This window comes from Mustela nigripes, chromosome 5 (genome assembly GCF_022355385.1).
Source record: "Mustela nigripes isolate SB6536 chromosome 5, MUSNIG.SB6536, whole genome shotgun sequence".
In the NCBI taxonomy this organism is placed as follows: Eukaryota; Metazoa; Chordata; class Mammalia; order Carnivora; family Mustelidae; genus Mustela; species Mustela nigripes.
In genome coordinates this window covers 10932720-10948432 of record NC_081561.1, presented here as the reverse complement: position 1 = coordinate 10948432, position 15713 = coordinate 10932720, and the positions used below count along the sequence as shown (strand labels likewise).

The 15713-nt window shown below is 39.5% G+C and overlaps 1 protein-coding gene across 1 annotated transcript in view; it reads right to left on the bottom strand.

The window, feature by feature from the left end:
- SYCP2L (synaptonemal complex protein 2 like) overlaps positions 1-15713 on the bottom strand; it is a 130811-nt gene that overhangs the window by 10148 nt on the left and 104950 nt on the right. The window contains exons 30-31 of the mRNA XM_059401499.1: positions 14652-14751; positions 14493-14551 (exon numbers count right to left, since the gene is read on the bottom strand). Coding sequence (XP_059257482.1) covers positions 14493-14551; positions 14652-14751 — 159 coding nt within the window. The remainder of the gene's footprint in view (positions 1-14492; positions 14552-14651; positions 14752-15713) is intronic.

The following is a 15713-nucleotide window of genomic DNA, read 5'->3' as shown; positions in this document are numbered from 1 at the left end:
CTGTGTATACAGGCACATATATATATACGCACACACACAAACTGTCTTCTGTAACACCACCCTCGTTATCTCAGTGGTCAACCCCTCCTCCTTCCCCTCAGCTGGCCTTATCTTCCTTACTTTATTTAACACACTGGAACAGCCCAAGGACTCTGTCCTGACACTTCCGTCCAAGTCAACTCAGCCAGTCCTACGCTCAGCCCTCTGCCGTGAGTCTTAGTCTCAACTACCCAGTTACCCCCTTGCCAACTCCATTCAGATGCTGAAGTCACACATCGACTATATGTTCCAAATTACACTTTTAATATCTATCCACAACCTCCCCTGCACCCTACCAGCTGAACTATGAGCTCATTAAGTGACACCAGTCTCCACGAGGTGGCTCACACCCAAGCCTGGAAGTCGTCCTTCACCCTTCCCGCTACACAACTCATCAGCAACCCTTCCAGTTCCCTCTCTGCTGCGCATGTCATCGTCCCCCAACCTAACACATGCACAGAGGGCTTTAAAAGGCATCAGAAACATTCGTTGTTACTGGAAGATCCTTCCACAGCCTACAAGGCAACCACCACCACACCCAGCACACAGCACCCCCAACCTCACCTTACACCCCTCTGCCCTCATTCCTGCTGTTTGGCCCTCACTGAACTCCGAGAACATATCAAACTGTTACGGCCTCAAACACTGGTCCTGGCCATTCCTTCTGAAACACCCTTCCCGGCTCTGCCACCTTTCAAGTTTTAGCTCAAATGTCACTTCAAGAGGTTAGACTGGATGCTCCGTTCACACCATCCATCTCTGTCATCCCACTTTTCCCCTTCTTACCACTTAACCACTGTCCTGAATTCATCTGTTTACCCTCCCCTGTCTATCCTAAAGCGCACTCTCCCTGTGGTCGAGGCCCTCCTGGGTCCTCTTCCAGCCCCAGCACTGAAGCTAGTACCCGGCACCTCATAAACTCAGCAGTCTTTTAAGTGAATGAACACACACAGCTAAAACATATTCTGTTCCATTCCAACTCTAAAGTTCTTAAAGCTTCCATGGGGAGCGAAGCAAAATAAAGATGCCACAGTACTAATGCACCACTGTGTGGCCCAAGCCAGCTTTCTCGTTGGAATTAAAACAAATGCAATCAGGTGGTTTACGATGTTTTGCCACAAGCTTTTACTTTTCACTCGCGGTTAAAGGTCTTCCCAAGTCAATCTAACCATTCTTTTTAATGGGGATGTGGTGTATCATGTAAATCTGTCCATCTGTTTAACCGAGCTCTAGCTGGGCATTCAGGCGATTTCCAACACCGCCTTATGAGAATTGTTTGTGATACACAACCCTGTTCATACCCTTGCACAGTCCAGTTTAATCTTTAAGGTCTTTTCATAGTCATGGAATTGTTAGCTCAAAAATCACCAAGCACAACATGGGATACTGGAGTTCTTAAAAATCACCCACTTCAGTTACTCTCAAATTAAATGAAACAAAACACATGGGTGCTTTTTTTTAATAACACTATAAGATACATGGAATTGTATTCTTATAAAAATGTATTTAGATCTATGGTCTACTTAGGGAATCTACTTTAGACCTCTAATTTGAAGAAGATTTCAAGTTGATAGATGTATAAAAAGCCTCATTATTAAATACCATAGGAATGAACAAAATATTCAAAGAACCCTACCGGGCAAGAGGAGTGCTCTCTCTACAGTGACCGTATCCAAGAACAGAATAGTTGGTGGTGGTTCTACACATTCCATGTTTATTTACTCTCTGGGACTCGCCACGCTGCTGGAAAGCTTGCAGGGTGGTAACCCCAGGAGCTGCTGAACCATCCAGGGAAGGACTACAGCTCACAGTAATCATTCTACAATCTTTTTCCCTTAAATATCTCTGAATCAGGGGAGCCTGGGTGGCTCAGTCTGTTAAGCATCTGTCTTCAGTTCAGATCATGACCTTGGGGTCCTGGGATGGAGCCCCACATTGGGCTCCCTGCTAAGTGGGGTGTCTGCTTCTCCCTCTCTGCCCCTCTCCTGCTTTGTCTCTGTCTCTCAAATAAATACATAAAATATTAAAAAAAAAATCTCTGAATCAATCCCATCCTGTCTCAAATTCCTCTTTGCCTTAAGACCTGCTAAAAAGGCACCATTATCACACACATTCTCACCTAAGGATGCCTTTACCTATTTCCTCTGTGCTAGTCTGCCTCCCAGTATCCCCAGACTCTTTTTTTAAGATTTTATTTATTTGACAGAGAGAGATGGCGAGAGAGGGAACACAAGTAGAGGGCATGGGAGAGGGAGAAGCAGGCTTCCCATGGAGCAGGGAGACTGACTCAGGGCTTGATCCCAGGACCCAGGGATCATGACCCAAGCCAAGGCAGATGCTTAATAATCAAGCCACCCAGATGCCCCACCTCAGCCTCTTCTTGAAAGAAAAGGTCTCCCTGCCTCATCCTTTTAACTAAAAGATGGCTGACTTTTGAGGGCACCACTTTCCCCAATACACTCTGCCAGTTAAGAGCTTTCCTCTTCTCTGCTATCCTGTTAGTTTCCCCGTAGCAAACACAGGACCCACTCCCTCTCCTGCAGACACCTCTCTGATATTCATACCGGTCATCTGAATAATTGTCCGTCAACCTGGCCCTTCTGGTCACCTGGCCTAGGTTCCCATCAGCCGTAGTAGTAACAACCCCCATCGTGAGGGACCCACCTTCCTGCTCTGGCTTCCCGGTTCTTTCCCCTCCTCATGGTCGAAAGCATCTCTTCAATCCCGCCACAGCTACATGCTCTCAGATTTTTGTCATCACAGACTTCCCACCTCTGAGATCTTGATTCTCAACATCCATTTTATAATGGCCAAGTATCGGGTCTTTCTAACCACCTGCTCTCCCTTCCCTCACTGTCCTAACTTTTTCTTCCGCTGAAACAGCCAATACATTGACACCATTTATGGATGGAATGTGTCACCCCACCCCCATTCAATTGTTGAAACTCACCCCTCACCCCAGAACCCATGTGATTGATGTAGGAAGTGGAGCTTTGGGGAGGTGATCAGGATGGCTTAATATCATGAGATGGAGCCCTCACAAGTGGGATTCGTGCTCTTAGAAAAGTCAGGAAAGAGCTTTGCCTTCTCTGCTCTCCATTGTGTGAGAACTAGCATCTTTACGTTACTGAATTTCCCTGCTGATCGTTCCTGAAACTAATAATAATGCCTTCCTAGTTTCTCCATTAACATAAGAGTGGCTTTTGGACTGAGATTTATCACACTACGGAATATCTAGTTATGACAATTTTATGGGGGTATGCAAATCTAAACACAGATGTAGAATTTTTTCAATGCCTTTTGAAAAATATGGAGAGAATCATAATGATTTTTCTCCCTAGATCAGTTAGCAATTAGTGTATTAATGGATTCCCTAATATCAAACCATCTTTGCATTGCTGGAGTAAATTTCACTTGATCATATTAATCATTTAATAAGCTGTGAAATGATGTTTGCCAATATTTTAGTTTGAATTTTGGCTTAGTTATTTCGAGTAAGATTGTTCTGTGGTTCTCCATGCAATTCTCATTGGACTTTGGCATTGAAATACAAGATGCATAAGAAGAATCTGATAATTTTCATTCCTCTCTGTGTTGAAATAGTAATAACATTACACTTTAGTCCCATTTAGTCACTAGCACTGAAGTTATCCTTTGATAAAGGACCAGTAGAACTCTCTGTGACACAATCTGAACCACTCATGTCTACACAGTAGTTCATCAACTCTCCACTTCTTCTATGAATATCTCCCATCTATGGAGTTCACTTTATTAAATTATTTTCTAGAAAATTGTTCATTATTCCAATTTCTCATCAAAACCCTAGACATGCAGAGACTTTTGAAAGCTAACACGTTACCACATAAACTCTAGTTCCTACTTGACCCACATATTCCTCCTTCACCTTATCTCCTTCATCGGGAGCACCATCTACCCAACTTCTAAAAGACAGAAAGCCAGGAGTCATCCTTACTTCTTCTTCCCTCACCCATTCTTCCATCTGTCAGTGATTTATTAATTCTGGCCCCCAAATGTACCTGGAGGGACCCCATTTCTCACTATTTCCAAAGCCCTCCATCCAGTTCAGCTGCTCTCTTCTGTTTCACTTCTCCAGTCAATTCTCAATATGGCAGCCAGGATAGTTTTCTTAAGATATGAATTGGATTATACTATCCTGACCCCGAATAACTTTGTTCAGAACCCACCCATATTTTCCTTCACCTCTGATATAAAATTCAAATTCTTTAATGTGCTCAGTGAGGCCTTTCCCTCCCTGAGAGTCAGTCATGGTCCCGTAACTGTCCCCTTAAATAGCACTCTGAATAAGAACTTTCAGTTGTTCAAACATGTCATCCTCTCTTCTCCCCAATCTTGTTGCTTTAAATCCTTAAGTCTAGTTCCTTCCTATGCTTGAAACTCCACCTTAAAGGTCACTTCCTCAGAAAGACCTTTGATGACCATCCTATCTGAAACCAGTATTCCACACCATCACTCTCCACCAAAGCACCCCTTGTCAGTCCCTCAAAGCACTAGTCAACTTGTAATTATTTTATTTCTTCATTCATCTATTTCTGTCTTCCTTCAATGAATTTATTTTTATGATGGAAGCAGGAACAGGTCTCTGTGTTAACTATTACATCTCTATGTGTGGTATGGTACCCCATGCAGAGCAAACCCTCAATTATATATATTTACTGAATGAAAAGACCAGATCCAAAAGGATAATTTCTAGACCGGGAGATACTGTGAAAGAGGAGAAAATTTCATGGAACATGGACAAAGTATTAGAGTATCTTTCAGTGCCTACTTCCGCCACCCCAATTCATCAGAGTAAGCCTTTGCACCTACCCGAGGAATACAGTAGTAGTGACACTGGGTTTTGGCTTTCCTCATGAAGGCTGGTCTGGGTTCAGCCTGGAAGAGATTGGTCCATATCATTACATTTACACTAGACCACTTAAAAATAAGAATATACAAATATACATTTACACTAGACCACTTAAAAATAAGAATATACATATATAAGACCACTTAAAAATAAGAATATATACATATACACCAGAGAGTTATTTCATAGATCATTGTGTTACTAGACATTAACCGAGGAGGATCAATGGTCAATGGTCAATTCAGAATATCAACCTAAGCAATCCATATTTTCACTTGATTCTATCTCACACTGTACCTGTCAATGCCACTAGCCCATACAACATAGGTATAAGTATTTTATGACAACCACTCAAAGTATTGAATCACTTCCTGGTGCCTTGGTTGGTTAGATAGATTAAATAAATTTAAATAAAATTAAATTTAAAAATGTACTGAATCCCTATCTCCTTATAACACTGCACTAGAGGCTGAAATAATCTTGTCTGAGGAATGTCCTTCTCATACTTCTCTAGCAAAGTATGTAAAACCATCACTGATGTGCAAACATGCCAAAAGGACACTGGGTATGATCCAGGTCCAGATACTGGATCTCAACCAAGCTCATTAACCCTAAGTCCCATAGACACTTCCCGCCTGGTGCCCACTAAGCACCCAGCATGAGCTACAAGCATCGTCATCATCTCTCCCCTGCAAGCCACAGTGTAGTTTCCTTAGGTGTCTGGAAGACAGACGAGCAAAGGCAAAACCCAGGGAGATAAATATTTTGGAGGAATTTTTGTTCTTTGTGTGACTCTAAAGTCACACAAGGGGCCTATTATCAGGTGATGAAAGCAAATAATATCCTACAATGTAATCTGTATGAACTAAAGAGATAGTTATCTAAAATCTGGGGTTTAGTCAAAATAATTCTCCAGGTTGCAGAAGAGTAGGGGGTATAATCTTCCTTAATTCTTAATATATCATGGATTTATATCAGCAGCTCTCAGTGTACACCTTTAGGACCCCAAAGTGACCCCTTTTCTTGGAGACCCCTAAGCTTCCAAAGGTTCTGTGAGTCCAAAACTATTTTGATAATCATGGTAATATGGAGACTTCATTTGCTTTTTTTTTCATTCTCTCACAAATATACAGTGGAATTTTCCATTTCATGATGTGTGGTATCACAACCGATTGGATTCTAAGCAGATATGACGAAGGAGCCACCTTCTGTGAAGCCTGACATTAAAGAGACTTGCAAAAACAAAACAATGCTACTCTTCTCACATGTTTGTTTTGAAAAGTCTGGTTATTTTTCATAAAAATCTGTTACTTACACCAACATGTAAATGTTTTATTCATTAGTCGTTCTATTTTTTAGAAACCAGTCTTTTGAATATGTTCAGACATGAGTGCCAAAGACTCATTATCATCGGAATTGTGACCTCCATATATTGTGACAAACTTTTTAGAGGAAACCCAGAACGAACCCATAACCAGTAAAACAAAAACCACCAAAAAACCCTCCCAAACAATAGATGTATTATAAACACAGACACATGTTGATATAAAATATTATTGTTGTTGATATAAATTATTGAGTTATTTCCTTGTGTCACAAATTCTATTTTTTAATTGTTTTCACATTTTTTAAGTACAGTTAACACATCGTGTTAATTTCAGGTGTACAACATGGTGGATTTAACAACTCTGCATGATGTTAGGCTCAGCATGGTGTAGCCATCATCTGCGACCTTACAACCCTACTACGTACCATGGACTATTTCCTATGCTGTACATTTTATCCCTGTGACTTTTTCATTCCGTAACAGTAAGCCTTGTATCTCCCACCCCCCTTCACACATTTTGACCATCCCTCATACCTCTACCCTCTGACAACCACTAGTTTCTGCTCTGTACTTAGTCTTTGGGATTTTATTTTTTAGATTCCATATACAAGTGAAATCATATGGTATTTGTCTTTCTCTGCCTTGCTTACTTCTCTTAGAATATCCTCTAAGTCCAACCATGTTCTCACAAATGGGAGATTTCATTCGTCTTACGGCCGAGTAATGTTCTGGGGTGCACGTGAGTGTGTGTGTGTGTGTATCCCACATCTTTTTCCATTCACATATCGACGGACACAGGATGCTTCCTTATCTTGGCTACTGTAGATAATACTGCAATAAACACAGGGATGTGTGTGACCTTTTGAATTTGTGTTTTCATTACATACCCAGTAAGAGAATTTCAGGATCATATGCTATTTCTGTTTTTAATTGTTTTGAGGAACCTGCATACTGTTTTCCACAGGGGCTACACCAATTTACTTTCCTACCAACAGTATACGAGGGCTCCTGGTTTTTTGCCCCACCCCCACCCCCACAATCTTCACCAACACTTATTTCTTGCTTTGTGGTACTACCCAATTTGACAGGTATAAGGTGATATCTCATCGGATTCAGAACTGCATTTCTCTAAACATGAGTGATGTTGAGCCTCTTTCCATGTGTCTGTTGGTGATCTGGATGTTTTCTTTGGGAAAACGTCTATTCAGGTCCTCTGCCTATATTTTAACTGGAGTATTTGTTTTTTGGTGTGGAGTTGCGTAAGTTCGTCATATATTCTGGTGGATATTAACCCCTTATCAGATCATTTACAAATATCTTCTCCCGTTCAGTAGGCTGCTTTACATTATGCTGATGGTTTCTTTTGCTGTGCAAAATCTTTTTATTTTGGTGCAGTCCCAACAGTCTGTTTTTGCTTTTTTTTCCCTTGCCTGGGGAAACACGAATGTGCTGTCCAGGAGATTACTGCCTCTGTTTTTTCAAGCGTTTTATGGTTTCATGTCTCACATTTATGTAGGTCTTTAATCCATTTCAAGTGTATTTGTATGTATGGTGTAAGACTGTGGTCCAGTTTTTTCCAGCACCATTTATTGAATTTTTTTCCCTATTGTATATTCTGGTTTTCTTTGTCATATGAAATAATTGACCATACCAGCATAAATTTCTGGGCTCTCTATTCTGTTTCATTGATCTAGGTCTATTTTTGTGCCACTACCATACTATTTTGAATACTACAGCTTTGTAGTATAGTTTGAAACTGTGATTGTGATACTTCCACCCTTTGTTGTTCTTTGTCAAGACTGCTTTCGCTATTCAGGGTCTTTTGTGTTTCCATAAATCTCTTTGGATTATTTGTTCTAGTTCTGTGAAAAATGTTGCTGGTATTCTGAAAGGGATTCTATTGAATCTGTAAATTGCTTTGAGTAGTATGGACATTTTAACAATGCTAATTCTTCCAAACCATGAGCATGTATATCTTTCCTTTTTTTTTTTTTAATTTTTATTAGATTTTATTCATTTGACAGAGAGATCACAAGTAGGCAAAGAGGCAGGCAGGGTGGGGGGAATAATCAAGAGTTGGATGCCTAATCCTTCTGGTAACCATCAGTTTTTTTCTTTATGGTCAAGAGTTTATTTTTTGTCTTTTTTTTCTCTTTGTTTAATTGTTTTCTTAAATTCCACGTATAAGGAAAATCATATGGTATTTGTCTTTCTCTGACTGCCTTATTTTGCTTAGCACTATATGCTCTAGATCTATCCATGTTGTTGTAAATGGCAAGATTTCATTTTTTTTAAAGATTTTTATTTATTTGACAGACAGAGATCACAAGTAGGCAGAGAGGCAGACAGAGAGAGAGAGGTGGAAGCAGGCTCCCTGCTGAGCAGAGAGCCCTATGTGGGGCTCGATCCTAGGACCCTGGGATCATGACCTGAGCTGAAAGCAGAGGCTTTAACCCACTGAGCCACCCAGGCGCCCCAAGATTTCATTTTTTTTATGGTTCAATAATAATCCATTAATGTGGTAACATCTATTTTTTCTTAAATATTTTATTTGACAGAGAGAGAGATCACAAGTAGGCAGAGAGGCAGGCAGAGAGAGAGGGGGACGCAGGCTCCCTGCTGAGCAGAGAGACTGATGGGGGGCTGGATCCCAAGACCCTGAGATCATGACCTTAGCCAAAGGCAGAGGCTTAACCCACTGAGCCACCCAGGTGCCCCTAGTAACATCTTCTTTATTCATTTATTGATGGATACTTAGTTTGCTTCCATGAAGTGGCTATTATAAATAATTGCAATAAATGTTGGGATGCATGTATCCCTTTGAGTCAGTGTTTTTAATTCTTTGGACAGATGCCCAGTAATGCAATTACCGGATCATAGGGTAGTTCTATTTTATTTATGTATTTATTTATTGTCAATTTTTTTTAAATTTTTTATTTTTTATAAACATATATTTTTATCACCAGGGGTACAGGTCTGTGAATCGCCAGGTTTACACACTTCACAGCACTCACCAAAGCACATACCCTCCCCAATGTCCATAACCGCACCCCCCTTCTCCCAACCCCCCTCCCCCCAGCAACCCTCAGTTTGTTTTGTGAGATTAAGAGTCACTTATGGTTTGTCTCCCTCCCAATCCCATCTTGTTTCATTTATTCTTCTCCTACCCACTTAAGCCCCCATGTTGCATCACTACTTCCTCATATCAGGGAGATCATATGATAGTTGTCTTTCTCTGCTTGACTTATTTCGCTAAGCATGATACGCTCTAGTTCCATCCATATTGTCGCAAATGGCAAGATTCCATTTCTCTTGATGGCTGCATAGTATTCCATTGTGTATATATACCACATCTTCTTGATCCATTCATCTGTTGATGGACATCTAGGTTCTTTCCATAGTTTGGCTAATTTGGACATTGATGCTATAAACATTCGGGTGTACTTGCCCCTTCAGATCACTAGGTTTGTATCTTTAGGGTAAATACCCAGTAGTGCAATTGCTGGGTCATAGGGCAGTTCTATTTTCAACATTTTGAGGAACCTCCATACTGTTTTCCAGAGTGGTTGCACCAGCTTGCATTCCCACCAACAGTGTAGGAGGGTTCCCCTCTCTCCACATCCTCGCCAGCATCTGTCATTTCCTGACTTGTTGATTTTAGCCATTCTGACTGGTGTGAGGTGATATCTCACTGTGGTTTTGATTTGTATTTCCCTGATGCCGAGTGATATGGAGCACTTTTTCATGTGTCTGTTGGCCATCTGGATGTCTTCTTTGCAGAAATGTTTGTTCATGTCCTCTGCCCATTTCTTGATTGGATTATTTGTTCTTTGGGTGTTGAGTTTGCTAAGTTCTTTATAGATTTTGGACACTAGTCCTTTATCTGATATGTCATTTGCAAATATCTTCTCCCATTCTGTCAGTTGTCTTTTGATTTTGTTAACTGTTTCCTTTGCTGTGCAAAAGCTTTTGATCTTGATGAAATCCCAATAGTTCATTTTTGCCCTTGCTTCCCTTGCCTTTGGTGATGTTCCTAGGAAGATGTTGCTGCGGCTGAGGTCGAAGAGGTTGCTGCCTGTGTTCTCCTCAAGGAATTTAAGGAGTCAATCCCATTTACAATTGCACCCCAAACCATAAGATACCTAGGAATAAACCTAACCAAAGAGGCTAAGAATCTATACTCAGAAAACTATAAAGTACTCATGAAAGAAATTGAGGAAGACACAAAGAAATGTAAAAATGTTCCATGCTCCTGGACTGGAAGAATAAATATTGTGAAAATGTCTATGCTACCTAAAGCAATCTACACATTTAATGCAATTCCTATCAAAGTACCATCCATCTTTTTCAAAGAAATGGAACAAATAATTTTAAAATTTATATGGAACCAGAAAAGACCTCGAATAGCCAAAGGGATATTGAAAAAGAAAGCCAAAGTTGGTGGCATCACAATTCCGGACTTCAAGCTCTGTTACAAAGCTGTCATCATCAAGACAGCATGGTACTGGCACAAAAACAGACGCATAGATCAATGGAACAGAGTAGAGAGCCCAGAAATAGACCTTCAACTCTATGGTCAACTAATCTTTGACAAAGCAGGAAAGAATGTCCAATAGAAAAAAGACAGCCTCTTTAATAAATGGTGCTGGGGAAATTGGACAGCCACGTGCAGAAAAATGAAATTGGACCATTTCCTTACACCACACAGAAAAATAGACTCAAAATGGATGAAGGACCTCAATGTGAGAAAGGGTAGTTCTATTTTTAAGTTTTTGAGAACTCCTATATTGTCTTCCATGGTGGCTATGCCAGTCTGCATTCCCACCAATTGTGGAGAAATGGGAACCCTTTTGCACTTTCTCACCATTTATTGTTGTTTCTTGCGGTTTTGATTTTGGTCATTCCGACAGGTGTGAGGTGATATCTCATTGTAAGTTTGATTTGCAATTCCCTAATGCTGAGTGATGTTGAGCAACTTTTCTTGTATCTTTTGGCCATCTACATGTCTTTTTTTTTTTTTTTAAGATTTTATTTATTTGACAGAGAGACCACAAGCAGGCAGAGAGAGAGGAGGAAGCAGGCTCCCCACTGAGCAGAAAGCCTGAAGTGGGGCTCGATCCCAGGACCCTGAGATCATGACCCAAGCCGAAGGCAGAGGCTTTAACCCACTGGGCCACCCAGGTGCCCTACATGTTTTCTTTAGAAGAGTGTCTGTTCATGTGCCTTCTGCCGATTTTTTAACTGGATTATTTATTTTGGGTATTGAGCTACATAAGTTCTTGATATATTTTGGATGCTAACTCTATGAGAAATGTCATTTGCAAAAACCTTCTGCCATTCAGTAAGTTGTCTTTTAGTTTTGCTGGTTGTTTCCTTCACTGTGCAGAAGCTTTTTATCTCGATGAAGTCCCAATAGTTTATTTTTGTTTTGTTTTTTTTCCCTTGTTTCAGGAGACATATCTAGAAAGATGTTGTTATGACTGATGTCAGAGAAATTACTGCCTGGGCACTTCTCTAGGATTTTTATGGTTTCATGTCTTACATTTAAGTCCTTAATCCGTTTTTCAGTTTATTTTTGTGTGTGGTGTAAAAAAATGGTCCAGTTTCATTCCTTTGCATTTAGCTCTCCCATTTTCCCAACACCATTTGTTGAAGACACTGTTTTTTCTCCTGCATATTCTTGCTTCCTTTGTCAAAGATTAACTGTCAAAGATTAACCAGATAATTGTGCATTACCTTGATTCTAAAACCAGATAGAGACACAACAAAAAAAGAACTACAGACCAATCTCCCTCATGAACATAGATACAAAAATCCTCAACGAAATATTAGCAAACATAATCTAAAAATACATTTACAAAGAGCATTCATCATGATTGAGTGAGATTTATTCCTGGGATGCAATGGGGGTTCAATATTTGCAAATCAATCAATAAGAGAAAGGATAAAAAACAGAGGATCATTTCAGTACATCCAAAAAAGGTGTCTGAAAAAGTACAACATTCATTCATGTAAAAACAAAGTAGATTTAGAGGGAACATACCTCAACATAATAAAGGACTTATATGAAGAACCCACGGCTAACATCATACTCAATGGGGAAGAACTGAAATGGTTTCTCCCTACAGACAGGAGTAAGACGAGGATATCCACTCTCATAGTACTGGAACCCTCGCCACAGCAATCAGGCAGGAGAGAGGAATAAAAGGCATCCAAATTGGTAAGGAGGAAGGGAAACTTCTGCTATTTGCAGATGACAGGATACTATATATAGAAAACCCTAAAGACTTCACCAAAAAACTACCAGAACTGAAAAATGAATTTTGTAAAGTTGCAGGATACAGAATTAATGTACAGAAATCTGTTGCATTTCTATACACTAATAACGAAGCAGCAGAGAAAGAAAACAATCTATTCACAATTACACCAAAATAATACTTCTGAATAAATTTAACCTAAGAGAGGAAAGAGCTGTACTCTGAAAACTACAAAACATGGATTAAAGAAATTGATGATACAAAGAAATAGACATTCTGTGTTCATGGTTTGGAAGAACAAATATTGTTAGAATGTCTGTACTACCCAAAGCGATCTACACATTTAAAGCAACTCCTATCAAAATACCAAAAGCATTTTTCACAGACCTGGAACAAACAATCCTAAAATTTGTATGGAATTGCAAAGGACCCTAAATAGCCTAAGCAATTTTGAAAAAGAAAAATTGGAGGCATCACAATTCTAGAATTCAAGTTATATTACAAAGCTATAGTAATCAAAGTAGTATGAGTTTTTAAATTACCAATTCAGGTTTGTTACTAGGATTCAGTATCATCACCAGTAATTGGTCTGTTCTGTATTTCTATTTCTTTCTGATTCACTCCCGGGAGATTTTAATTTTCTAGGAATTCATCCATTTCTTCTAGATTGTCCAATCTGTTGGCACGTTTCTGTTATTTTTAAATAAATATATATTTTAAAATCTCTATCTCAACTTTTAATATGGAAAATATTCACACATAGAGCCCATGAAACAAAAGCTCTTTTGGGAAACTTAACAAATTTTCAAAGTTTGAAGAGGTCAGAGAGCCTTTCTCAACCAACCAGGGGCATTCAGTGAAGAGGTTATGAAAGGATCTCTGTTTTAATCATCTGCTGAAAGAGTTCTGAAAATCTATTGACCTACTGTCATCATTATTAACTGTGTTAACTAGAGTAAAAGAATGGAGAACTCCTATTTTAAACTTTTAAACTTTTGCTGTTTGAAATGTACAGTGTCATCAGAATAATAGTCTTCCCAAAACTATGGGACTTAGATCTCTGTGGCAGAAGCAGATTCTGAACTGGTAGATAAAGCTTTAGGCCATTACATATTTCTGTAAGGATTCTTTCTGATTGCTTAAGCAGAAACCAAACCAAACAAAACACTAGAATTTCTCTCAGGGCAGAAGCAGAGGAGTGGAGGGTCCACTCTACTCTCCATTTCCCCGCTCCCTATGCTCCAGAGAATCAGACTTTATTCTACATGAATAGAAGCAACACCCTCAGAATGTACACAGAGTAATCACACTGAAAGGAAGGTGTAGCAGGATAAACTCATTGGCTGTTTAATATATACACACACATATATTCTTAAATGTAGACTATATTTCATAAGACCACAATTTAGCATATACATAAATATTTTTCTTAGAATATAGTCATTTTATCAAACAAGATGGGATCAGGAGGGAGACAAACTATAAGAAACTCTTAATCTCACAAAACAAACTGAGGGTTGCTGGGGAGAAGGGGGGTGGGGGGCAGGGCGAGGGTGGTTGGGTTATGGACATTGGGGAGGGTATGTGCTATGGTGAGTGCTGTGAAATGTGTAAGCCTGACAATTCACAGACCTGTACTCCTGGGGCTAATAATACATTATATGTTAATTTAAAAAAGAATATACTCCTTCAATTTGTTGAAATATGGCTTAAAAATAAGAGCTTGAATAAAAAAACACTGATGTTTGTATGATTCCGTTTATGCTTTTCAAAATTTGTGCTTCTACATTGATACACTAAGCCACACTATTTGCCGAAGGAGTGCCGCAGAAGTAATTGGTTTGAAAAGATGCCGCTTCATAGCTACTCACAGGCAGTTTTACATCAATCACTTTTTACATCAATCACTCATACTATAGCTAAAGCACTACCCTTATCCTTCAACTAAGATACTGCTAGAAAGAATATGTTGAACAATTACCTCAGTACTTGGAGATCGCAGAATGATTTCAAGTCATCAGACTGTTTTTCCCAAAATTCCTAAAATTGAACAAAAGTCTTAAGTGGTTATCAGTTACTCTACTCTGGAACGGATCCTCTTAAGTCACAGAGAATATTCCAAAAGAAGAGGAGCACTTACCAAAACATCCTTCTCAAGGTGTTTCAGAGTCTGAATATCCTTCTCAAGATTGTTCAGCTCTTGAAGAACAAAACTGTGAAACTGTTCTAGTTTATTCAGTCTGATAAATGTAAAAAGCAACAGATTTCATTGGAATTGCTTGACTGTAACAAGAGATGATCTTCTTTTTACAAGGATACTCCTGATTCTTTTCTGGACTTTTTCTAACTTAAATTCAAGTTGGCTAACATATACTGTAATATACAGGGGTAGAGTTTAGTGATTCATCAGTCGCATAGAACACCCAGTGCTCATCCCATCACGTGCCCTCCTGAATGTCCATCACCCAGTTACCCATCCCCCCACCCACCTCCCCTCCAGCAACCCTCAGTGTGTTTCCTATAGCTAAGAGTCTCTTATGGTTTTCCTCCTCCTTTGTTTTTATCTTATTTTTCCTTCCTTTCCCCAATGTTCATCTGTTTTTTTTCTTGAATTCCACATGAGTAAAATTATATGGTATTTGTCTTCTCTGACTTATTTTGTTTAGCATAAAACCCTCTAGTTCTATCCATGTCACTGCAAAAGGCAAGATTTCATATTTTTGATGGCTGAGTAATAGTCCATTGTGTGCGTGTGCATCTGTTATATCTTCTTGATCCATTCTTCAGTTGATGGACATCTGGACTCTCTCTATAGTTTGGCTATGGTAGACATTGATGCTATAAACATTGCTAAGCATGTGTTCAAATGACATAGTTCAAATCACTATGTTTGTATTCTTTGGATAAATACCCAGTAGGGCAATTGCTGCGTCATAGTGTTGTTCTAATTTTAACTTTCTGAGGAACCAGTTTGCCTTCCCACCAGCAGTGTAAAAGGGTTCCCCTTTCTCCACATCCTTGCTAACTTTTGTTTTTAAGAACACACACCTCCTCTTCCTCCCCCTCACTGGATGACCATCCTCTTCTCCAGAAACTACGAAGACTTGGATTTATCCCTTCAAAAGAAGTCCAAAAGAAGCTGGTAATTCAACATCATACTAAGAGCAAAGGAGAGAGGACTCCAGGGAAAAGGACACAGAGG